This window comes from Apium graveolens, chromosome 6 (assembly GCF_009905375.1).
Source record: "Apium graveolens cultivar Ventura chromosome 6, ASM990537v1, whole genome shotgun sequence".
Taxonomy (NCBI): domain Eukaryota; kingdom Viridiplantae; phylum Streptophyta; class Magnoliopsida; order Apiales; family Apiaceae; genus Apium; species Apium graveolens.
In genome coordinates this window covers 2,421,723-2,448,529 of record NC_133652.1, presented here as the reverse complement: position 1 = coordinate 2,448,529, position 26,807 = coordinate 2,421,723, and the positions used below count along the sequence as shown (strand labels likewise).

The 26,807-nt window shown below is 31.6% G+C and overlaps 1 protein-coding gene across 1 annotated transcript; it reads right to left on the bottom strand.

Moving 5' to 3' along the window:
• Positions 1-1,242: 1,242 nt before the first annotated feature.
• On the bottom strand, positions 1,243-17,540 carry LOC141663921 (protein ACCELERATED CELL DEATH 6-like). Its single transcript, XM_074469767.1, has 3 exons — positions 16,908-17,540; positions 2,079-2,653; positions 1,243-1,851 (listed from the first exon to the last, which is right to left on the bottom strand). The coding sequence occupies exons 1-3, from the start codon at positions 17,497-17,499 to the stop codon at positions 1,243-1,245; spliced, it is 1,776 nt and encodes a 591-aa protein (XP_074325868.1). The 5' UTR covers positions 17,500-17,540.
• Positions 17,541-26,807: the final 9,267 nt, after the last annotated feature.

The following is a 26,807-nucleotide window of genomic DNA, read 5'->3' as shown; positions in this document are numbered from 1 at the left end:
ACTAAGTTTAACTTTAATTCTCTATGGATTTCATTAAGAAAAATTCTTAAAACCATACATGAAAGTTTAAGTTCACATATCATGGAATAACTTTCAATTATTAGATTTTAGGATTATCATCAAGAACATAATAAAACTATGATCTAATAATCCAATTTTTTCTAACAGATAATACCATCTACTTTCATGAATTTCTCCAGCTCCTGATCGCCTCCCTGTACGACGTTCGACGGCTCTACTTGCTTTCCTGTACTCCCCCGCCTATTATCACCATCATTTGCAGTACGTATCCATCTCGATCCAGCATTATTTTTCATGTTTCTTGATGGAGCTCTAAGCCATGCACCATACGCCTTATCAATCACCTTGTCTGGATTTGCATATACAATGTTGCAGTCACGTTCTGAATGACCTAAGAGTCCACACACAAAGCATAATGTGCCAAGCCTCTCGTACTTGAAATTAATCCAACTCCATTGAGCTCCTTCCCTCTTAATTTTCATTCTCCTCTTCAATGGTTTCTCCACGTTTAATGCCACTCTGATTCGCGCATACGATTTCCACATGTCATCAAAAGCTGCTGCATCTGTCTTAATGAATTTACCTAGTGACATACCAACACTCTTTAGGATATTCTCTGACAGACACCCTATTGGAACATCATAAATCTGCACCCACATCTCCACATCTTGCAGTTTAACCATATACGGATCCTCATTCTCCTGTAACTGATGAAATACCAGCATTGCTTGTTCAAACGACCAAGGTCCACCATCTATGACCTTCTGCAAATCCATCTTATGATAAAACACAAATGAGTATCTACCTCCTCCTAAATCATGAATTTTCATCTTTACTGTTAGAGCAAGTCCATTTAATGCGTCGTTATATTTAATTTTAGAGTTATAATATGAGATCAAGATTATAAAACTAACTTCAATGCATAACTGTACATGGATGAATAAATGAATACTTAGTCATATATATATATATAGGATTAAAGATGGTTATAGTCATTCTTGTTGTATCATCAAATAATTAATAATTAATGAAGTATAAAGTGGTACATTTTAAATTAAAGTGAATGAGTTGGATAAAATGGTAGTTAAATATGAAATTTCTTACTTGTAAAATAGAATTATCATTGGAGTGCAAAAGCTATTTTAGCACAGAAAAATATTTTTGGTGCCAAATTATAGCAATAGGTATAATCATTTTACACCTAACATTGAACTTGGTCTCTCACGAGAGAATAACATAATATACACGTCTAACTATTCTAGCACACGTGTAGAGAATAAGGAGAAAGAAAAAGGAAGAGATCACACAAGCGCTAACTGCGATTCCTGGCGAGGGAGCCAGCACAGCATAAGTCCCTGTAATGAAAGCCACCATTATTGATGTAATTGAAAATATGTTGAGCACTGCAGAGACCAGGATGGTAATTTCCATTGAAGAGACATCCTCAAACCATGTTGCTATGAAGTAAAGAAATAACGAAGACAGTGAGAATAACAGGGCTATTGTATCTGTCGCTATGAAAATCTTGAAAGCAGTCTTTTTTATAAGAATTGGAGATCCCTGAGTTGGTCCTTCGTTTCCGTCGAAGCCACCTGGCATGGCGAATCCTGCTGTTATTGCTACCGTGGTTATGAGTGCAGCCACTATCATATGTGTGTTGATCGCTCTTCTATACTCTTCTACTTTTTCAATGTCGTTTTTCCCTTTAAAGAACTCCAATTTTTTCAAATCCTGTTCTCTCCTCCTGCCACACTGTTTTCTTAGAAATATTTCCAGTAAGCTCGAATTATCTTCAAGGAAAACTCCATTGCGGGTTCTTCGTACCAACGCCTGCAATGGACGAGATAAACATATAATTAAATGTTATTTTTGTACACTTCTGGGATCTAGTTACTCAAATTTGTTTACTGATTTTTAACATCTTTTTCAACATTTGTATTTTGTTTTAAAAATGTGAAACAGATAAATAAAGGGAAAAACATTATCACAACTTTAGCAATTAGAAAATTAACCCTATTTACAAAGTGAAGGTAACTTGAGTTTTGAAAAACTTTTACCTGATTAGGTAAACCACGATCGTATACATCGGTCATATATCTGTCATGAAGTACGTCTAGAGGAGTGTCATTATTCTTGTCTACTACATCCCAGTCTACTACCCAATCAGCTCTGGTCGGATCTGTAAGCTGCTCAACATAACATTCCGAGTTTGCTATCATGTGGAGAGGTGTAATTCCATCATTGTTTCTTTGATTCAGAAGATTATTGCTTGCTTTAAAACCTTGACGAATTATAAATCTCACAGTGTGTGCTGCTCGAGGATTTGAAATGTATTGCTCTAAGGCTATGTGCAGTATATTTTGGCCGTTTCCATCTACAACCTCCCAACAGTCTGGAAAGCATTTTACAAGTTCCCACAACGTATCAATCTTATTGCTATATGCTGCAATATGAAGAGCTGTTCTCTTGTGTTCTTTTTCTACCAGATAGCCCACAGATTTGTCTACACGTACTAAATCTTTTACTATTTCATAAATACCATTATATGCCACGTAATGATATGCCGTCCATCCATGATTGTCTGCTATCTTTATAAGATCTTTCCTCTTATTCAACAGAAGTTTCATGCATTCTGATTTATCATCATAATTTTTTGTGAGATACATAAAATGATTATGAATTATATAAATATGATGTGCTATTACCCTAAATGACAAGTGCAATCTTAGCAAAATGCAAAATGTAAATAGATATCAAGTTTACACTTACCTGAAAATGACACTTTAAGAGCATCTCAAATAAGTTCTTCATAATGGCTCTTAATTTCAAATCTGAAGAGAATGGCAACTCTTTTGCTCCAGCAGACTTAAACTCTTAAATTTACTAAAATTCTCTTATATCTCCTCAATTGTAAGAAGTATTAGTCACTCTTTTAACTAATATTAGAATAAGTCCAATATTAGAATATTTCTTAAAAATATTTTTTTTTTATCGTAGGATATTATTTGATAGGTCAACTGCAACAATACTTCTTATATATATTTACTAGTTATAAATGTAATAATAATTATGAAAACGAGATGTATATTAGGAAAAAATGATTTTATTGGTGAAAACAAAATAAGGAATGACTAGTAATTTTTTAAATATAAGGGATGATAAAAGTGTCTTTTGAGTCAAAATTCTTAAATTTTAAGTTAGGACATGGGATAGGATATCTAATTTGTTAGACTTCTGTTATATAAGCGCATTTCCAACCACATAAAATCCTTAGCTAAAAATCATTAATACATACTATAAATAAAAAATGTAGAGATTGTATAAAAAAAATCTATCTTGAATGGTACATTCCCCTTATTTATAAATATAGTCAACCTCATGATGTTGGATATATTTGTTGAATCACTAGAAACCCGTAAGAAATCCGTAAAAAAAAATTAATCATTTATTACCATATTGAAGTAATATATTCTATTTATAACTAGAGCTAACAATTCGTTCGTTTCGTGTACTTTCGTGTCGTGTACTTTCATATTTCGTGTCATGAATGTCTAACCTAAACCCGAACTATTAAGGATTCGTTTTATTTCGTGTTCGTGTACCTTCATTTCGTGTACGTTTCGTGTCGTGTTTCGTGTAATTTAAAATTAATAATAAAAATAAAGATAAATAAAATATATATTTAAATATTAAGTTTTTACTAGTTGAGTGTTAAGTCAATAAGTCATAAAGGCTCAAGTCTTATGAAATTTAAATATGAATCTATTTTATATCTATTTTCTGTAAATATTATATGTAAAATATTATTGTAAGATATATGTATTCACATAATTTTGATAAATTTATTTAAATATTTATTTATTTCGTGTAGTTTCGTTTCGTGTCGTGTACCCAAGTGTAAACCCAAAACCGACACTAAATTCATCTGTGTATTTTCATGTTCGTGTAATTTCGTGTTCGTGTACCAAAAATATCAAACCAAACTCGTTAATTTCGTGTCGTTTTCATGTCGTGTTATCGTGTCGTGTACGAAATTGCCGGCCATATTTATAACAATATAAAATTTTAATAACATATTATTTTTAAAATATATCTAGTCATTATAGCCAATAACATCAAAGTATAATTACTTATATATTTAACAAATTTTACATATTGTCTTATAAGTCCATTTTGCCATAGAAATATTGTTGATTATGAATTTACCTTAAATCACTCAGAGTCAAAATATATATTATACTACATAATAGTGAGCTAAAACCTATCGGAGATGCTTGTTATTTTCGGGGACTCAAGTACGGTCTCATTGTCTAGAGTCTCTCTCCACTCCCTCTCCCTCCCCCGTCATCTATTATAATCTAAAAAAAGCAACTCCAACTAACTTCCAAATTAAAATTGAAATAAAATACATAAAAGCTCCAACAATTTTTAAGTGTTCCTCAAATATTTATGAACCAAAATTTCCTTCTCATAAACATTTCCTCCTCGGGCTTAAAGCAACTTCAAAGAATTGCTCCACAAACTCCTTGTTAAAATTATTATTATCATATTGGCTCTTTAAGTCATTTAAGATGTAAATAAATGGTTCAACTTCAATAACTTTTGTCAAAAATGAATGACATGAACAAAAAAGAGGGAAATAGTGCAAGTTTTTAGAGGAAAATTTATATATTAAATTATCAATACTAGTTGATGTTGCGCGGATCGAGATTAAAATTTTAAATTAGTATTTGCGGAAAATTGAATCACATAACACATACGAAACAAGGATCAAAATTAAAATATTAATATAAAATATTAAATTGATACTTATAAATAATTGAACCTAATGAGAATATATAATAAATAAATATTATTTATATATTTTGTTAAAAGCAATCGAACTCAGATGTAGTTATAAAAATCCAAATTATAGTTCTAGTTATGCACCTAGTAGTTTTCTTACCTGTTATAGCTTTGTTACTAATATGATCATTTTGCGAAACGAATTATATAATTATTATATCAACCAAACATCTATGTTATTTTGAATAATTTCATGTCACTTAATAATTATCTTTTTAATATAATTTATTTAATATTATTTAATTATTAATATAAATTATTTTTCAAATTAAAACCAAAGAGATATTATTTTAATTACTTTAGTATAACTTTATAAAATATAAATACAACTCATGAGTCTGTTGTTGTAAAAACTTTTTAACTTAGAAGTAAATATACGTTGTAATGGATACAAACGAATATAATGGTTAAATCAATAATTTTATTAGTTTAAAAGTGAATAAATATCAATAAAGCGTCATTTACTGTTACATAATTATTGTTAAAAATTGTTTTTCAGTTTAAAAGTAAATCGACGCTTGGATGGAAACTAACTAATAAAAAATAAAGTTTAAAAAAAATAGAATTCAATATGTTTTAATAGTTGAGATTTAATGTTATAAAATTTTAAAAATAATCATATAATTATCAAGTGAGAATCAAAATTTGGTACTCAAATTGGTATTTTGGTACTTTTATCATGCAATAAAACATCTTTACTTTTATAGATAATTTAATATTACATGATAATTATCTTTTTCAAAAAAATTAAAAATATCAAATTAGTATTTGCAGAGAATTGAAACTCATAATTTGCAAAACATAGATCAAAATTAAAATAATAATATCAAATAAATTGAACCTGATGAGAATTTATAAAAAATAAATACTATTAAATTATGTAGTTAAAATAAATTGAATAGTTATGAAATTTTAACTTATAGTTCTAGTTCTGCATCTAGTTGTTTTAGTTGTTACAGAAATCTAACATGTTAATTTTGTTACTAATACGATTCTTTTATGAAAACAATTGTATAATTATCTTATAAACCAAACATCTTTGTTATTTTAGATAATTTAATATTATTTGATAATTATCTTATAACTTTTTTTCAATATAGTTTATTTAATATTAATTAATTGTTGATTAAAATTATTTTTCAATTTAAAAGTAGATATATGTTATTTTACTTAATTTAATATTAATTAATAAAATCCAAATATAACTCATAAATTTGTTACTGTTAAAAAAATATTTTTTATTTAAAAGTAAATAGACCATGGGATTAACAAATCAATCGTTAAACCTAACAAATACAATCGTTAAACCAATAATTTTCATTTAAAAGTAAGTAAATATCGATAAAGTCATTTACTTTTACTTAGTTATTGTTAAAAAAAAATTCTCCAATTTAAGAGTAAATCGATAATTGGATGAATACTAACTAATATAAAACAAAGTCTACAATGATTATAAGTCAATTCGTGAAATAAAGTCTATAGAGGGTATAAGTCAATTTGTGTTAGTAGTTGTGATTTATAATATAAATTTTTAAAATTAGTTATATAATTATATGGTAAGTACCAAAATTTTATACTTTTGGTACTTCAGTATTTTGGTAATTTTGTGCTGCAATAAAATATAGTTATACTTATTAATAAAGAGTATAGATAATATTGATTTAGGAGACAAATATGCTCCTCAATAATGAGGAAAGTTTTGAAACTCTTAAGTTTCTAGGGAGGAACTAGAAGTGTGTTGGATTTAATTTTTTTCCCAATTTTATTAAAATTTAATTTATGAGGATGGATAGGGTACCTCTTAGAGTTGCATTTTCAAGGGATAACCGGATCAATTGTTCTATTTTATTAGAGTTTGATAAAGCTTCTATAGAGTTAAGTAATTTCTTTTTTCTCTTGTTAATTGCAGTCTCTGATTATATTTTTTTGGTGCCTTCGTATTTATTTCGTTATTGATTTGTTGTATTTTCTTGTCAATAATTGTCAGATTGTCGCGTTGTTCAATGTAATATACCTGACGACTTGTACTCTATTAGGGATCCCAATGATTGTAGAATATATTGTTAGAAAATTAGGATTTTAGAGCTTAATTTAATTATGTTCTTGATGTTAATCCTAAAATCTAATGATTGAAAATTGTTCAATGATATTTGAACTTAAATTTTCATGTATGGTTTTAAGAATTTTCTTAATGAAATCCATATGAAATGAGAGTTGAAAGTAGTTTGGAAAAGCTTGGAAAATTTGAGAATGTTTATCCCACATTGAAATAAATAAAGGAGGGTGTGTGCTTTATATGGTATTACCCAAATGAGTAGTATACAACTACTAAGGTGTGTGATGGTCCATGGTGTTGTTGTGTGCTTCACGCGCACACACACACTCGCGCGCCCCGCCACGCGATGAATAAAATCAGAACAATGTGAAAAGCTGTTACAAATAATTTAAATTCAAAATCTGATCAGTTTTGATTTTTTCATTAATGAAGCAGTTTAATTCAGACATTAAGTGTGTTGACAGTTTCATTTTTCCTCTCCTATAAATAGAGGCTAAACTGAATGTATAAGATATATACACACTACATTCTCTTCTCTTCTCTTCAACCTCTCTGCATTTCTCTCCCAAAAGTCCTGAAGTGCTGATATTTTTCCGGCGACTGAGGTGTTGGTCGAAGTGGAGCTTTTGTTGCTGCTGTTAACATAAACTCCAAGCTGTTTTATCCTGGTGGAGATATTGTGCGCATCCCAAACGCAGCAGGTAGGGGCAATATTCTCTTCAAGAGCAGCCAGGACTTCGAGCAAGGCCTGGTGACTCAGCTGTGATCAATTTTCTTGGCATTTTGTATCTGTGAACCTTTATTTCAGTCACTGTTAAAAGCTATGGTTTCGGGTACATCTTTCTTTCTCTCTTCGTTATTTCAGTTACTGATTTTGTTTACCTGCATGTTTTGTTTTGTTAACTGTGGTATTGGCCTAAACTTGCTAAATTCTTTATACACTTGCTTCTATGTTGCTATATTTGTTAGTGAGATTTACAACATTCTTGAATAGAATATTAGTTATATAGAATTTAGCATAATGGTTAACGAAAGTGAGGTTATCGTTGGTGGTGGTAGCAGTTCGGGTGTAACTGCTGAGGCCATTGATTGGACCACCTATAGTTTCCCACAGGCTGTTGAACTAACCGGTTTACCGGAGAAATTCAACGGTGGCATTGGCTTTTCTCGCTGGCAGAAAAGGATGAAGTTGTGGCTGACTATAAAGGGTCTGTGGCCGGTTGTGGAATATGAGAAACCAGTAGTGGATCAAGAGAAGGCTGACACAGTTAAGGCTTTTGCGAAGTGGGCTGAGAAGGATGGAGTGGCTAGGGCGGCCATTCTGGCGGCACTAACAAACACTTTGTTTGATGTCTATTCTTCTGATGCCTACTCTGCAAAACTCTTATGGGAGAAGCTGGACCAGACACATAATATTGACTCACAAGGTCTAGAAAAGTATTCTGTGGTAAGGTTCCTCGAGTTCAAGCTGGTGGACAATAAGTCCATGACTGAGCAGGTGCATGAGTTCGAGATGATAGTGCATGCTTTGAAGGAGTCTGGAATGAATCTCCCGGAGAAGTTCAAGGTGATGAGTGTGATTGAAAAACTCCCGAAGTCTTGGGAAGAGTTCTCTCTCTCCCTGAAAAGACAGAAAGGAGAGATCACCTGGACCAACCTTATGCTGGACATCTCGGTGCAAGAACAACACAAGTCCAAACAGGGACATGTGATGCCAACTGAACACGGTACCTCGAAGGTAAATATAGCAACTGTAGGACAAAAGAGGAAGGCTTTTGCTAAGAAAGCTAATAGTAATAAACCTAAGAGTGACAAGGACAAGGCCAAGAAACCCAAGGCAAACAAACCATGTTGGTCTTGTGGGAAGGTTGGGCACTGGAGTAAGGACTGCCCTACGAAGAAAGCGAAGAAAACCGAGGTAGCGCAAGCAAATGTTGTGCTTGGAACCGCAAGTGGGCCTGTAGTGAACATGGTTGTTGGTGAGGCTACGGCTTCTGAAACCGACGTTGACCGGTATGTATCCTACAACCCTGTGATATTTTCTACCTATCTGTCAAATGAATGGTTGATAGATACTGGAGCTAATGTACATATTTGTGCTGATATTAGTTTATTTGTATCTTATCAACAGAGTCATAGCCTGACTGTGAAGATGGGGAATGCTAGTGTTGCTCAAGTACATGGAGTTGGAAACGTGGATCTGAAGTTTCCTTCAGGACGTATTCTATCTCTGACGAGAGTGCATCATGTTCCCAACATGCGTAGAAATATAATAAGTGGAAGCTGTTTAGTTTCTAGTGGTTTTGAAATTTCGTTCAAGTGTAATAAAGTAGTTCTTATTCACACTGGTACATTCTTTGGCAAGGGTTACTTGTCAAATGGTTTATTTGTTATTAATGCGGATCCCGTTTTGGGAAATTTGAATAATAATGTTATTCCTACTGTTAACTGTATTGAATCCTCAAATATATGGCATGCTAGACTAGGTCATTTAAACTTTGGTGCTCTTAAAAACATGATGAACTTAGAGTTGATTCCAAAATATACCATAGAAAAGAATTCTAAATGTCAAGTATGTGTGTCTGCTAAACAGATAAGGAAACATTTTTATAACGTTGTTAGGGATTCAGATTTGTTAGATTTAGTACACACTGATATTTGTGAATTTGGTGGTGTGTTGACCAAGGACCAGTTTAGATACTTCATTACTTTTATAGATGATAGTAGTAGATACTGTTATGTTTATTTACTTAGACATAAGGATGAAGCACTTAGTAAATTCATTATATATAAAACTGAAGTAGAAAAACAAACTAGTAAGCTACTTAAAAGATTGAGATCTGATAGAGGTGGTGAGTATACGAGTAATGCTTTTAATGAATTTTGTGCAAACAATGGTATAGTTCATGAAGTTACTCCACCATACACACCTGAGTCTAATGGGGTTGCTGAGCGAAAGAACAAAACATTTAAAGATATGATTAATAGTATGCTTATTAACTCTGGGTTGCCTAAATACATGTGGGGGGAGGCTCTAAATACGGCTTGCCATATTTTGAATAGAGTCCCTCTGAAACACATGAATAAAACACCCTTGGAGTTATGGAAAGGCAGGATGACTAGTCTTAAGTATCTTCGTGTGTGGAAGTGCCTTGCTAAGGTGCTTGTTCCTGAACACAAGAGAAAGAAACTAGGTCCAAAGACTGTTGACTGTATCTTTCTGGGTTATCTTGAAACCACTACAGTTATGAGATTTTTAGTGTTAAAATTTGACATAGATGGTATAGTGGCAAACACGATAGTTGAATTTCGAGATGCGACATTCTTTGAGGATGTCTACCCTATGAAGACTGGAATACCTGAAACGACTTCTGAGGAAGATCCTACTCACACATCAAGTTCTATTCCTGATCATGTGGAAAAGATGACAAATGTGGGGGCGGAACCTAGTAGTAGCTCTATTCCTAAGGAACTAGAGGAACCAAGGAGAAGTAAGCGTGCAAAGGTAGTCAAGGATTTTGGAGGTGATTTCATCACTTACAATATCGAGGACGAACCTTTAACTTTCCGGCAAGCTATGGATTCTTCTGAGTCAAGGCACTGGAAGGGCGCTGTCAAGAGTGAAATTGACTCTATTGTTTCTAATGGAACATGGGAGTTGGTTGATCTCCCTCCTGGGTGTTCTACTATTGGGTGCAAATGGATCTTTAAAAGGAAGTTGAACCCTGACGGCTCAATAGATAAGTACAAAGCTAGATTGGTAGCTAAGGGTTTTAAGCAAAAGGAAGGAATTGATTATTTTGATACATACTCTCCGGTTGCAAGAATGGTAACAATCCGAATGCTTATAGCATTGGCTTCAGTCCATGGTCTTATCATCCATCAGATGGATGTAAAGACGGCTTTTCTTCATGGTGAACTTGAAGAAGAGATTTATATGGATCAGCCTGATGGATTTATTGCATCAGGTAATGAAAGGAAAGTATGTAAGTTGATCAAGTCCATCTATGGCTTGAAACAAGCTCCCAGAGATTGGCATAAAAAGTTTGATGAAACTATATTGCCTTTCAGTTATAAGATTAATGAAAGTGATAAGTGTGTCTACGCTAAAGTTAAAGGTAATGAGTGTGTTATTTTGTGCCTATATGTGGATGACATTTTATTGTTTGGAACTAATATTGAGATTATTAACGAGACTAAAGAATTCTTGAAAAGACATTTTGAAATGAAGGATATGGGTGAGGCAAGTGTGATTCTTGGAATCAAACTGATTCAGTCCACTGAAGGAATAACCTTGACTCAATCTCATTATATAGAGAAATTTATACTTGAGAAATATGGTTATTCACAGTGTAGAATCGCTAGTACACCTTATGATTCGAAAGTTGCCCTTGTCAAGAATACTTCAGGAGTGCCTGTGTCTCAGTTAAGGTATTCTCAGATTATTGGGAGCTTGCAGTATCTTGCTAACTGTACTAGACCAGATATTTCATATTCTGTGTCTAAATTGGCTAGATATACAAGTTGTCCAAACAGAACTCATTGGGATGCTCTTGATAGAGTACTTAGATATCTAAAAGGCACAATGTACATTAGTTTACACTACAGAAGATTTCCCGGTGTGCTTGAAGGGTACAGTGATGCAAGTTGAATAGCTAAGAAGTCTGGTTCCAATGGAGTGACTGGATACGTGTTCACCTTGGCTGGTGGAGCAATATCCTGGAAGTCAAGCAGACAGACTATAGTTACTCGGTCTACTTTTGAGGCTGAGTTGTGTGCACTTGACGCCACAGGGACGGAGGCTGAATGGTTATACGGACTTATGTCTGTAATACCTGTAGTAAGCAGACCGCTTCCTACTATTGCTATTCATTGTGATAGTCGAACAACTATCGACAAGATTAGCAGTAAAAAGCATAATGCTAAAACTAAGAGACACATCCAAGTTAGACTCAAGTCTATAAGGGGTTTTGTGACTGATAGGATCATAGCTATAGAGTTCATAGGAACTCAGAATAATATAGCTGATCCTCTTACTAAAGGACTGGAACCTGCAGTGGTCCTTAAGTCAAGGTTGGGGATGGGACTGTCAACCCATCATAATTCATCAACAGTGGGAACCCAATACACATGAGAGGAGATCCCTCGAAGTGTATTCAATGGGTAATAACAAGCTGTAAGGATGAGTTGGTAGTACCTTTGCTACATAGATGATATTATAGTATCTGAGTCTATCCCCTGTAAACCTAGAAGGTACTGACACTGCCAGAAAAGCAAGAGTGTTAAAACTCTGAATGGGATCAAGTCATTTGACGAGATAGAGGCAGTATATCTCTGGAGATGCCCAGCTAAGCGAATGTAATTGTGTGGTCACAATTAGAGGATAGGGTTAATCCTTGAAGCATTCGACGAACAGGATCGAGACATGACCATTAATGTCTCAAAGCCGTAGATTGGCACCATAACCTTTGACTTGTCGTCGTCTATGGAATATGGTTATACTAAACGGATTAAGATTCAAGGTGAAACATTCCATCTGAGTCCGATAGTCATTGAAGTAGAGGAATTAGGAGGGTTCAAACCCGGAAGGGTACCGACTCTGAAAAACAAGTCATGATGGGAAATTGATCACATTTCTGTATGGATTTGTGGGGGATTGTTAGAAAATTAGGATTTTAGAGCTTAATTTAATTATGTTCTTGATGTTAATCCTAAAATCTAATGATTGAAAATTGTTCAATGATATTTGAACTTAAATTTTCATGTATGGTTTTAAGAATTTTCTTAATGAAATTCATATGAAATGAGAGTTGAAAGTAGCTTGGAAAAGCTTGGAAAATTTGAGAATGTTTGTCCCACATTGAAATAAATAAGGGAGGGTGTGTGCTTTATATGGTATTACCCACATGAGTAGTATACAACTACTAAGGTGTGTGATGGTCCATTATGTTGTTGTGTGCTTCACGCGCACACACACGCGCGCCCCGCCACGCCCCGGGCCGGGCCAATCTGATCTGTAACAAGTTCTGATATCAGAATCAGAACTTAAGAACTGATGAATAAAATCAGAACTTAACTTAAGTTCTGATAATAATGTGGGTGTTAATGTGAAAAGCTGTTACAAATAATTTAAATTCAAAATCTGATCAGTTTTGATTTTTTCATTAATGAAGCAGTTTAATTCAGACATTAAGTGTGTTGACAGTTTCATTTTTCCTCTCCTATAAATAGAGGCTAGGTAGGGGCAATATTCTCTTCAAGAGCAGCCAGGACTTCGAGCAAGGCCTGGTGACTCAGCTGTGATCAATTTTCTTGGCATTTTGTATCTGTGAACCTTTATTTCAGTCACTGTTAAAAGCTATGGTTTCGGGTACATCTTTCTTTCTCTCTTCGTTATTTCAGTTACTGATTTTGTTTACCTGCATGTTTTGTTTTGTTAACTGTGGTATTGGCCTAAACTTGCTAAATTCTTTATACACTTGTTTCTATGTTGCTATATTTGTTAGTGAGATTTACAACATATATACTTCCTCTGTCGCCCATTTGTTTACCCTTTCCTTTTTTGGATGTCCCTTTCAATTGTTTATATTTCAAAACTTTCCAAAAATGGTAAGATTTTTATAATTTTTAAAATAACTACATCCAATACTTCTCTCCACTAACCCACTTTATACATATAATATTAATCGGTCCCACTACTTTACTCACTTTTTTAATTTTTCTCCAATATTTTATCATTTTTCTTAAACTCCGTACCCCATGGAGTAATATTTTTCCAATCGTGAATGTAGGCAGGTGGGCACAAAAACTAAATCATGTTGAAACCTATCTTCTAGCATAACTTGAGCTACACTATTATAGGTTACTTTCTTTATTCTCCTGTGAGATTGAATCTTTATTCTCCTGTGAGATTGAAAGTCTTTCGTTAATTAATTATCTGCACACTAGTTATTCCACATCTCCAGTCAAGGAAGAAGTAAAGACTTATTCAGCTATGTTGATTACATCGTTCATTCAAAAAGTCTATTTTCGAATATGAAACTAAACAAGGGCTTATCTGAGTGATCTTAAACAAAAAATTAATACTACTTGACATATTTTGTGTGTTATTAGCCCAATTACGTGGGAGCCCAATGAGTTATTCGGTCTATCACTTTAAAATTCCAGTAATCTAGAGCCCAACTAGTTCAATCTAATGAGAGTCGACTTTGTTTTTTATCTAGGCTTCTAATCACCCTTTCTCGTCTCCATTACGCAGATTTACAATCCTCTTTGATCATTTCATCCCTTTCACTCCTCCATCGCCTATTTTATTTTCCAGTTTTTTAAAAGTTTCGAATAAACATCTTTTTCAGGTGGGGATCTTGTTTGCACCTTATTATCAAGGTTGTCCCATCTTTTGGGGTATTAGTGTGTTTTGTTTAAAATATTTGTGTGTTTTGGTATTGATTTAGTTGAAAAGAATTATATGTTTTTTGGAAGATCGAGATTTCTTGCATCGAAACTGGCGTAGGGGTTAATATATCAGGAGAGCTTAATTTTCAAAACAAATGATTATTCATAGTTTGGAGAAAATGTTCCTCCGCTTTTAGTTGATAACTAAAAATGATGGTTTTAATTTACACGCTAATTATGCTATTAGTTAATATTATTTATTTTAATTAAATCTCATTAAGAATCTGCTTTTTTGGTAACTATTATTTTGATTTTTACTGATTTTAATTGCTTCTATTACGTATATATAAATTTTTACTAAAATTATGCTAGTATGTTATGTGTCTTAAAAATCATTTATTTCAACCATGGTTGCAAGTGGGGCTGACCTTTTTATGACATAAATTTTGAACTTTTAGGGTCACCATCTTGTTGGCTTGTTTTGTGTATATTATATTATTTTCTTGTTTTGGGTCTAACTAAAGATTATCTTATTATATTTTTAACGACTTATTTGTACATTCGTTTTTCTTCTGATAAATTATTATCGAATGCAATGTTGTTTACTACTCTTAAAATATTTTCTTGTATTTTTGTTTTGATTTTCAGGATGGTTGGAAAAGTTATTAGACGTTAAAACACAATTATATAATCAGGGGTCTCGGACTACAAGGCAACTTAAGTACAAATTTGGATGACATAAGAGATTTCTTACAACTATCCGAAAACACTGAATTGTATTAATTTATATGAAATGTAATTTTTGTAGGGCAATCTTCCTTGAGTTTTTCCGCGTAGGGTTTTACACTTGTGAGGTTTTAACGAGCCCTTTTTTGTGGGTTTTTTTGTTCGGACATTAAGGTTTTATTATCTAAGTTTCCAGGGTCATCTCTCTGCATAACCTTGGATTAGATGATAAATTTTGTGAAGGAAAGATTACTTTTTCGATGATTATTGTATTTTGGATACAATTCTTCAATGAAAACGTTATTTATTGTCAAAAAAGCATGCCTTATCTATCAACACGAGTCCTATTCTCCATCAAATTCATCTTCTTTTAGTTAACATAGACAGAAACACTTACATCTATATACTTCTAAATTGAAAAATATTTATTTACTTTTAAATTAATTTTTTTAAGTAATTTATGAATTGTATTTAAATTTAATTAAGTAGAATTAAAATAACATCAATTTATTTTTGAATTGAAAAATAAATTTTATCAATAATTAGGTAATATAAATAAACTATTTAACAGAATTATGAGAATATTGCATATTAATTAAAAACTTAATAAGTAAAATCACATGATAAAATCAAAGTACCAAAAGTACGAAAGTATCAAAATTTTGATACTCACTAAATAATAATTATATAAATATTTTTAGAAAGTTAATTGACTTCTACTTTCTGTAGACTTTGTTTTATATTAGTTAGTGTCCATTTAAACGTTGATTTACTTTTAAATCGAAAAATATTTTTTAGGAATGATTAAACAATAGTAAATGAATTTATTGATATTTATTTAAATCTGAACCAAAAATCATTGGTTTAACTATTTGTTAGTGTCCATATCATCGCCTATTTACTTTTGAGTTAAAAAAATATTTTTTAACAACAACGAATTTATGAGTTGTATTTAGATTTTATTAAATAATGTTAAATTAAGTTAAATAACACTTCTTTACTTTTAATTTGAAAAACAATTTTATCAATAGTTAATTAATATTAAATAAGTTATATGGAAAAGATAATTATCAAGTAGTATTAAGTAATATTAAATCATGTAAAATAATAAAGATGTATGGTTAATAAGATAATTATACAATTCGTTTCATAAAAGAATCCTATTAGTAATACGGTGGAATTTCATAACTACACTGAGCTCGATCTTTTTAACTATATAATTTAAAAACATTTATTTATTCATTCTTTACAATTATCAATTTAACATTTGATATTAATATTTTAATTTTTATCCGTATTCCGCACGGATTATGAGGTCCAATTATCAACAAATACTAATTTGATATTTTTAATTGAGTAATTCTAAGTAACCCAAAATTTGCACCAAAATAGTTACAAAATGACATGACACATGTCAGAATGTAATTTGTGAGCTCATATAAATGTACGCGGGATCCCATATTACTACGAGGAAACCTATCGTATATAAAGTATTTGGGAAAAAAATTATAACAATTTTTGGGTCCGTAGCATTTTATTTTTTAATTTCGGGCCTTGTTTCGCAATGGTTATCAAGTAGTTTAAACTAAAGATATTATATCGACCTCATCTTGGAAATGTAAACTAAAGGATAATGTTAGAAAATTATATAAAAAATAATTTTAAAAAATTGAAGTGCTCTAAAACAAATTTATTTTTAAATGGATTAATATTTTGAAAGAAAAGAGCAGAGCTTTTTAAAAAAAAATAAAAGAGTTACTCAATTAGCACACTAGCAAAGATTAGTGATTAAATTGTAAACAACTCTAGTAAATCAATTAGCATGCATTAGCAAACAAGTTGGGGGGAACATAGAGATACGCACCATATCCAGAACGATTCATAGCTGCAGCATGCAGAGCTGTTCTTCCATCAGGACCCTCAAAGGTTGACAATGGACAAATCTTTAGAATTGTATCAATCATGTGATACTCACACTTAAAAGATGCCAAGTAGAGCGGAGTTTCGTGATATTTATTTCTGGGATATAAATAGCGTGGATCTTGTTTTAGTAGCAATTCAACCACGTCCTGGCGTTTGAAGCTTACAGCCGCGTGCAAGGCAGTTTCAAGTTCCACATTAGCCGTCCTTATAAGAATTTGTGCGACACTTAATGATGTGTTAGGTTGTAGCTTCGAAGACTTGGCTGCGTCAATGAGTGCTACAGCCACATCAAAGTGTCCTTGGCTTGCTGCTAGATGAAGCGCAGTCTCACCTCTGGAGTTGATCTTCAAAAGTAGAGATTCATGCACACTTAGAATCTCTCTTGCGCAACTGATACTCCCGTATTGGCAAGCAATATGAAGCACCGTGCTATTTGTAGGTGTCAATTGATCACCCACCTTAAGCCTCTTCTCCATCTCCCTTAACGCATCAATGTCATCGCAAGTGATAGCTTTATACAAGTCAGAATCCATGTGAGATTGGCGGATAATCAAATTGAGAAAGTGTAAATATACTTTTTCTTGACAGAAGCACTTGCATTCATAGATCAGGGCTCAGGCTCATGCACTAGAGTACTTTAAATTTAGTAAACTTGTAAAAATGATGCAGCTAATATAAATATATAATATCCTTGTCTCTACCTAACCATTGATTAAGTCTCAACTCTACCTAACCATAAATTAAGTGAACAAAATGTGTAAGTTTACCTCCACTGCTTTTTTCCTCTCCACCTATTTTATGCATTTTATACATTAAATATAATATCGACCCATTCCACAACTTTATCAATTTTTATAGTTGTTCTCGCTAAATTATATTTTTTCTTTTATATCATCTCACGGTTTTCTCAAAAATGATGTTTTTAATACTCCCGCCGTCTCATAATAAGTTTTTTATTTTGACTTTTGACATTGTTCATGGTAAGCGATTGACTATTAATTTACGTCTAATTTATAAGATCAAATATAGTCATGAGTGATTTTGTTGAATTCGTATGTATGTGTACTTTAATATAATGAAATTTTTATATTTAATACTAATACGAAATTAAATATATTAATAATAAAAAATATGAATTGGCAAATGTATCTAAAACGAATAGAAAACGTTTTTAGGGGTGGAGGGAAGTAATACATTTCATTGTCCTATGTGCAAGACCATTTATATACAAATTATTGGAATTGGAGGGTGGTAAGTCAATTTACTCTGGAGAGTGACCAGGGAGCCCATGTGCCCACGTGTTTTTGTTTAATACAATGTTGTCAGCTAGGTAAAGCCAGTTTCTAAAAATCCCGATTTTTAAAAAAAATCTCCGATTAATCTCCGATTAATTCTTAAAAAATATTTGACTGATCTATTTTTTGAAATCCGATTAATATTTATAAATTATTTTTGAAATATGTATTTCATAATAAATAAGGTAAATATATTAAATATTATTAAAATAATTAAATATATCCGATTTTTGTTCCTATTAATCCCCGATTTGCCGATTAATCCCTAATCGGTACCTAAACCGATTAGTACCGATTACCGATTTTTATAACCATGGGTACAGCTACCAAATATATTAAAAAAATCACATATTAAATATTTCTTAATTTATTAGTAATTATTTTGGAAATTTGTGTTTCATATTTCATTTTGAATTTAACCAAATCACATTTTTAGAAATTTAAAAGAATTTTAATTTGGATTGCTTTCGGATTTTAAACTATTCAAAAAAATTGAGAACTTAAACGACAACTTCAGTTCAGTTATTTAAAATAAATTATATATTCTCAAAAATAATCTTAAAATAAATAAAAATTCTTTGTTCAAATAGCAGTATTTTTGAAAAATATAAATATCAATTTGAGGCGTTTAGCTTGGATTCAAGCCACATAGCAAACTCATTTTAAATTTTTGTTTTCACCTGTTTAACCTTTTGGTTACATTTTGGTTTTCATACTTTATTCATACAAAATCATTATATTAAAATATTAAATTCACTCAAACGGACTATACGGTCATCGAACTATCAACCGGTTAAAATAATCTAAGCAAGAAAATAAAATAAAATTGGAACAGCTGAGCAGTTGAATTTTTTTGACAGGAGCTGAGCAGTTGACTTTAAAAACTATGCTAGTGGGAATTTATTTATACTGTTACCTCTACTCCTTGTCTATTGATATAAAAATTGTCATGATCAGGATTGTCATCGACTCACTTCGTTGTGGGGAAATGCTATCCGCTTCCGATCCTCGAATCCAAAATCAATCTCCGAATCCGTCCCGATCTTTGAACGGGAATTATTTTACTTCTCAATTCACGCCCCGCGAAAACGGGGATCTCCGCTGAATTTGGGTGATGGCCTTTTGTGCCTAAATTACCGAAATAGTGGCCCAATATGCTGAGATGCGGGAGCAGCGGCCTTTTATACCTACCAGACACGCATTTTTGAAAACCGCATCACACGATGCGCATGACTTGTTAAGAACACAGAGTACTAGCATACACAAACAAAATCAACAAGATAAGTGCAGCAATCTCAATTTGAAGTCACGGACATGAAAGTGAAACACAACTCTAAATTGTCAATTGAAATCATTGTTAATTAATTGGAAAGGAAGTATATAAACACCTCTATATCCTAAACAAACATATAACCAAAATCCCCAAATTGAATATAAACCTAGATACTATGTATAAACCCTATCGATGATTAAGAGTAGATGAACAGCAGCAAGGATAGCAGGAATCGCAGCAAATACGGTAGCAAGTATATGATTTTGAAAAAGAGTGTAAAAACATGAGGGATAATGTGCATATTTTTCCTGTGGGGTATATCATTGTAGCATCGGGTCACATACCAAGGAGGAGGTGTTAATAACAGGAATAAGACACGCGTTATCTGATAGCGCATGTCATGGGTACTTAGGGCCATAATACCGAATATAGGTAAATCAGGCCTTCCTACCTCAAAAATAGGTATTTTGGGCATTTTCTCCTTTTGTATTGACTCCAGCAAATTACATACAGTGTTTTCTGCCAAGAAAAAAAAATATCTAATTACACCTTTTCTTGCTTCTCAATTTGATTATCCATCCATCTCAACTAAAAACAATATTTTATGTATAAATATTTCAAATAAATATTAAAATATGTATAATATATTATTATTTTCAATTTTTTATTTGTTAAATGATTTAATTTTACTTATCGTGATATTATTTTATTATAATAATATTATTTTTGTTTATTATTGATACTAAAAATAAGTATTAATTTAAATTAAGGTTAAAATTATTATTAAATTTTAAATAAAATCTATATATTATGATTTATTATGTGAATTTTTATTAAAAAATATTATTTATAATTTAATTTTATTAAAAAAAAGAGAAACTTCTCGAATTTCAGCGAAAAAATGCCTAAAATACTTGCATTTTATGATCAGGCTGATCCCCTAGACTTCAATTTAAACTTGCAAATTATACAGCTAGAATGAATCAATATAGTGAACAGGAAGCCCAGTGCCCACGTGTTTTTGTTTAATGTACACAATGTTATATGTCCTGTATACTATTCACACCGTATCACTGAATTTTTTACATTAAAACTATTATAAAATATAATTTTATAATTTATTTTTAGAATTTTTATTTTCTATTATAAAAATTCAAAGATTATATTTTTACTTAAAAAAATTATTTAAAATTATTTAGACAGTCATGATTTACGAGAGTATCGATCCCCGAGCCGTTTCCGATATAAGGAATCCAGCGGGACGGAGGGAGTATATAGCACCTGATACCTTTTTTTGACAAATACCTTGAGGATCGAACCCACCATCTGATAAACTTTTAATCACTTGAACTATCCAACCGTGTTCAGTTGTAAAAAGACCTTAATCAAACTGAAAATAGAAAAATGAGAACAGCTAAGCGGTTGACATCAAAAAGCAATGCAAGCGGGAAATTAATTACAGCAGAAACAGGGACTAGATTTTCATTAACAGGGACTAGATTATCATTAATAATACGTTTACCAGTACTCCCTCCGTTCGTAAAAACGTTTCCTATTTGTGTCGGACAAGTTTGTCAATGCACTTTTATGATTGTTAATATCTTTAATTTCATATTAGTATTAAATATAAAAATTTCATTATATTAAAGTAATTCAACAAGATAATTCATGTCTATATTTAATCTTATAGATTAGGAAAAAAAAGAGATTTTTTTAGAAATACTTATTTTTGAAGTTTTTATTTTTTTGTAACAATATGACTTTTTTAAATTTTAATTTACAAAAATATGATTCATATTTTTTTTTTAAAAAAATGATTTTACAACTAAAAATACAATTGATTTAATTTCAAATTCAACAAAAAAAAAATTAATACTTGTACAAGAATATAAAATAAGTTGTAGATATAATCGCTTATTGTTACAAATCATATTTTTGTAAAAAACCTCAGAAATTTATAAAATTGAAAATTAACTTTAGAAAAAAAAATAATATATTTGATAATTTTTCGAGAAAAAAACTTAATCGTATAATTAGTAGGATATAAATTGTTAGGCATCGATTAATATTGATGTGTTAAGGGCACATCCCATCCCCTCTTGAAATAAATTGGGCCACTGGGGTGGTGTTTGTTAAAATTTAGAAAATGCTATTATTCATTAAGAATAGAGTCAGATTATTTAGGCGAGTATAATATGAATTCATGAGGAGTCAGGTTGGAGTGCCGTTGAAAACTGTTGTACTGTGAGAAAAAATGTTGTCAAAAAAATTAGATGATTGTTTGGTAATTTTTTTTAATTTACACATATTTTGAGATATAATATATAAAAATAATATTTTTAAGATGGTTTGATAGTGAAACTAATAGCTATTTTTTACAAAAGCTGAAAACAGTTTTTTCTAAAATTTTGGAAGGACATGTTTTAGCAGCAAATTTTAGATCAAAAGCGTTTTTTCAGTAGGGCTGTCAAAAAAATTCGAAAAATCCGATATCAATCCGAAAAATTCATATTCGTATTTGAGAAAAAAACGGATATTATCTGTATTCGAAATAAATCAAATATTATCTGTATCCCAATCCGGGATATTCGAATCTGAAATCAAATAAGTATATGATATTTAAATTATATAAATATATAATTATATATAATTTAAGATTTATTCAATTAGTTTATAGTGTGTGTATATGCATTAAATATTACATTTATACAAATTTTACATTATTGTACACATACTTTATACATATATAAATATATCATTTGAGTTTAATCGTAAAAAATGTTCTAAAATCATCCTTAATATGGTAAGGCCATCAAAAATATTATATTCGTCCGAAATATCCGCATTCATATTCGAAAAAACCGGATAAAATCTGTATTCGAAATAGAACGGATATTTTCCATATTTGAATCTGACGATTACGGATGTAGATACGGATATAGGCGTATCCGTATCCGAATTATCCGTTTGATAACCCTATTTCCAGACAGCACCATTATAGAATTTACCAAACATATATGAGACAGTTTTTCAGGAAAAAAACGACTGTAACTATGTGCAACAGTAATACCAAACAAGATCATATATATATACTAACAAAATAAGTATTGTTCGTAACAATCATTTAAATCCCGACATAATTTTGCTAATACTTCATGATTCTTGTACAAGCAAATATAATAACACAAAAATCACAATAAATTTCCTATTTAAACACAAAGGACGTGACTGCAATTATAAAAAATCTTTAAATTTTATATTACTAAATCGCTTAATCATTTCTGACAAAAAAAGTCGCTTAATCTCGGGCAATCTTCCTAAAATCAACCAGCAGAGGTCTTTTTTTGTTTTTCCATTTTTAAAAATAGGTATAATCAGAGCTGTTCAGCGCATCTCCAATGTAAGATTACATTTAGCTAAAAGTATAGCTAACAAATCATAAATATAAATATAAATAATAGAGATTTTGTAAAACAGTAGACACTCGGATGGGACATTCCCCTTGAAAAATATAGCTAACCTCTTCATGTTGTCCATATTTATTGAATCTCTGATCAAATGCCATCATGTATTACCGTATTAAAATATGATATTTTATTTATAACAATTTGAAATAATTATAATATACTGTTTTTAAGTTATAGGTAATTATTATAGCCAACCCCATATAAGATTTTTTTTTTTTTTACAAATTTTGTAAATTTTTGATAATAAAAATTTTATATTTTTTAACCAATCATTTTAACTAATAAATACGGGAGATGCTCTTGAGTGGTTAACAGTTAAATAATGTTTTTGAAAAAATATTCAAAGTTATCAAACTTGAATAATTAACACAGGGATCAACGGGGACACTTTCTCCAAAAAAAATATATTGAAATTTTTAAACGGTTTATGATGTGAAAATGTATAATCTATTTTACAAAATGATACTATGAAAAACTATCCTCCAAATCATGTAAAACAAATAAGCCCACAGTGCGGGGAAAAAGTTTGGATCAGTCTTTGACTCCAAATAATATATATATATATAGCAAAAGAAAATAAAATAATAATAATATATATATATACAAATTTGCAGGAGTCCTGTTAAACATTTACTGCTACCTCCGTCCCACCGAAATCTATACATTTACTATTCGCGCGTATTTCGAGACTTTTATAAAGTATAGTATCATAATGTTTTTTTTAAAAAAGTTTTATGTTTAAACTTTTATTCAGAAAAAAAAAAAAGAAAAAAAAGAATAATGAAGCTATGTTTTAAAGGAGTATTGAAAAGCGTGCCGAAAAGTAACGCATAGAATTTAATGAGACAGAGGGAGTATACAACAATCAACATATAATTACAATTTAATTATTTATATTATATACCAATCACTCTTTAAGCAAACATCTGGGACTGTATAGAGAGAAGGCCAGGGCGGACGGAGTGTCAGATTATGGGTGACCATGATCCCCTTCTCAGCAGCTCAGTGGTAGCATCTAATTTATATATACCTATCTATTAGTGGTGCGATATACAGATTGCTTTTAACATTCGAATAATTTTTAATAATATATTTTATCTTAAAATTATTAATATAGATTTTTTACAGTTGAAAAATAAATTGAAGAATATAATAAATTATAATAATATATATTTGTATGATAATTTGAGACTTTACTGAAAATAAATAATATAATATATATAATATGTTGTTCACGGGACTCGAATCTTAAACTCGTAGAAATTGTTAAAATAAATAATATAAAAGTTTAAATATAGTATGTTGTTGACGGGATTTGAACCCTGAACCTATGAGAATAGTTTTAATATTTTTTTTGCCAGAAAATTGAAAATTTCATTAAAACTTCAAATCACTTTTCATAACATGATAGAATTCCGGGGAGATATTTCCCCTATTCCAAATACGATCAGCTATGAAACTGTTTTGTCTCGCTAGAAAGTGAGCCAATTTGTTCGCTGAACGTTTTACAAAATACAACGTCACTTGACGAGCTTTTAATTCGGACACTAATGATTTACACTTTTCAACCACTCGACCAAGGTAAGAAAGAGTAACAGAAGAGCATATGATCGCCTGAACAATGGCCAAGCAGTCTGTCTCGACCACAGTTGGTTGTGTGGAGTTTTCTTTAATCCAACTTAACGCTTCTTTTATGCCCAGTGCTTCAGCTAACTCAGGACTTACATTTCCTTGTCTGCAGCTAGATTTAGCAGTTATCAATTCCCCTGCATGATCACGAGCTACCATGGACAGACAGTACGAGTTTGAACTTTCAAATAATGCAGCATCGACATTGATCTTAACCTTTCCTTCATGTGGGTGTTCCCAATACTCTTTGCCGTCCTCTTGGCTCATAAAACCAAGAGAATGATCAAACGACATATCCTGAGTATATATCCATTGGTTAAGAGTTAGTTTTGCCAACTTGCATACTTCTGAAAACTCCGATTTCTTCTGGTTCCATACTATCTCGTTTCTATTCTTCCAGATCATCCAGCACGTCATGATGATTTCATGGTATTTACGGGTGCTGTATTGTTGAGAGGCTGTAGATATCCAAGTACTGAAGCAGTTAAGATCATTGTTGTGCACTGTTATGTTTAGTTCCTTCCAGCATAGCCCTGCAAAAGGGCAAGACACCAACAAATGATATACCATCTCTTTGCTTTCATTGCATACTGGACAAAATTCAATCATTGTGACTCTTTTCATAGTTAGCTGATCTTTAGTTGGTAGTACGTTTCGCACTGCCCTCCAAATGAAGTGTTGTACTCTTAGCGGTACTTTTAGATTCCACATTCTTCTCCACCATTCAGCATCTGCTTCATGACTTGCATTTCTGTCTTCTTGAAGTAAAGCGTATGCTGATTTCACAGTGTACTGGCCCATTTTTTCCTTGTTCCAGAACCAAGTATCTACTTCTGCTGTGTTCAATGGGATTGATAGTATTAGCTGAATATCTCTGTCCTAAAAAATATCATGGATAAGGTCGATGTCCCAACCTGGATGATCCAGGCTCATCAGTTAGTCAACTGTTTTACCTTGTAAGGCTTCGTGGACTGTTTGAATGTAAGGTTCATGTCCAGGAAGTCAATGATCCTTCACGATGTCAATTTATGTTCCTTTACCCACTTTGCGAACTGTACCTTGTTTTAAAAGGACTTGAGATTCCAAGATTGATTGTCATATATAGCTCGGATTGTTACCCACTTTTGCTTGCAGAGAGGATCCATTTGGATAATATCGTGCTTTATATACCTTACTCACCATGTTATCCGTATTGACAATCAACCTCCATCCTTGCTTACCAAGTAACGCTTTATTGAAGTCCTGTAGTTTTCGAAAACCTAATCCTCCCAGGGATTTTTTTCATACACATTCTCTCCCAACTTAGCCAGTGTATCCCTCTATTATTATTTGATCCCTTCCACCAGAATTTATTCAGCATTTTCTCCATGTCTATACACAGCTGTTGAGGTAACAAACATATTCATGGCATAGTTAGGTAGTGCTTGAGCTACAGTTTTAATCAGTATTTCTTTACCTCCTTTTGAAATATATATTTTCTCCCATCCTTGAATTCTTTATGTTATTCCTAGTGGACTAACAATGAGATTTACAGAAGGGGGGTTGAATGTAAATCTCAAAACTTTTTCAAGTTTTGAACAGTTTCTAAGGCTAAGTGTTTTAATGAACAAATGTGTGTGAATTGCTTGAAGCTAATACAGACAAATATATATTCAAACACAAATGTAAAGAACACAAAGAACTTAAAAACTTTTCTGGTGGATTTGTTGTTCCTCCAGAGATGTGTTATTTCAGAAAATATGTGATTTAAAGAATTAAATCACAGCTGCGTCCTAGTACAAACTAGATGATTTTCTCTCTGGATTTTTCTAAACAGCTCTGGAAAATTCACACCTAATTACTAGCTGCTACTTGGTTTATATATATCACCAAGTTTACAAGTGAAGACAAAACTGTAAAATACAATTAAAAGATTCTTCACATGTTTCTTCTTTATTTCTCTATCCAATGCAATTTAGGTTTAGCTGTGAATCTTTGAATAGTTCCTAGTTTGCACCAGAATAGAAATGCTGCATTTTCTTGATTCCTGCTAGAGGCTGCCACATTCCAGTTTGTCTCTGTCAACCCATGTGCCTCTGTCAGCTTATAAATTGTCACTATCAACTGATATTGAACTAAGCATCCGTTGAAGCTTTCATCCGTTGATGACTTTATCCGTTGAAGCTTTATCCGTTGAA

Excerpts from the sequence above, each read along its gene's own strand:
- LOC141663921 (XM_074469767.1), bottom strand. The coding sequence starts at position 17,499 with ATGGATTCTGACTTGTATAAAGCTATCACTTGCGATGACATTGATGCG. Across the intron at positions 2,654-16,907 it reads TATGAATCGTTCTGGATATG|AATGCATGAAACTTCTGTTG; the intron begins GTGCGTATCTCT and ends ATGATAAATCAG. Across the intron at positions 1,852-2,078 it reads ATCGTGGTTTACCTAATCAG|GCGTTGGTACGAAGAACCCG; the intron begins GTAAAAGTTTTT and ends CGTCCATTGCAG.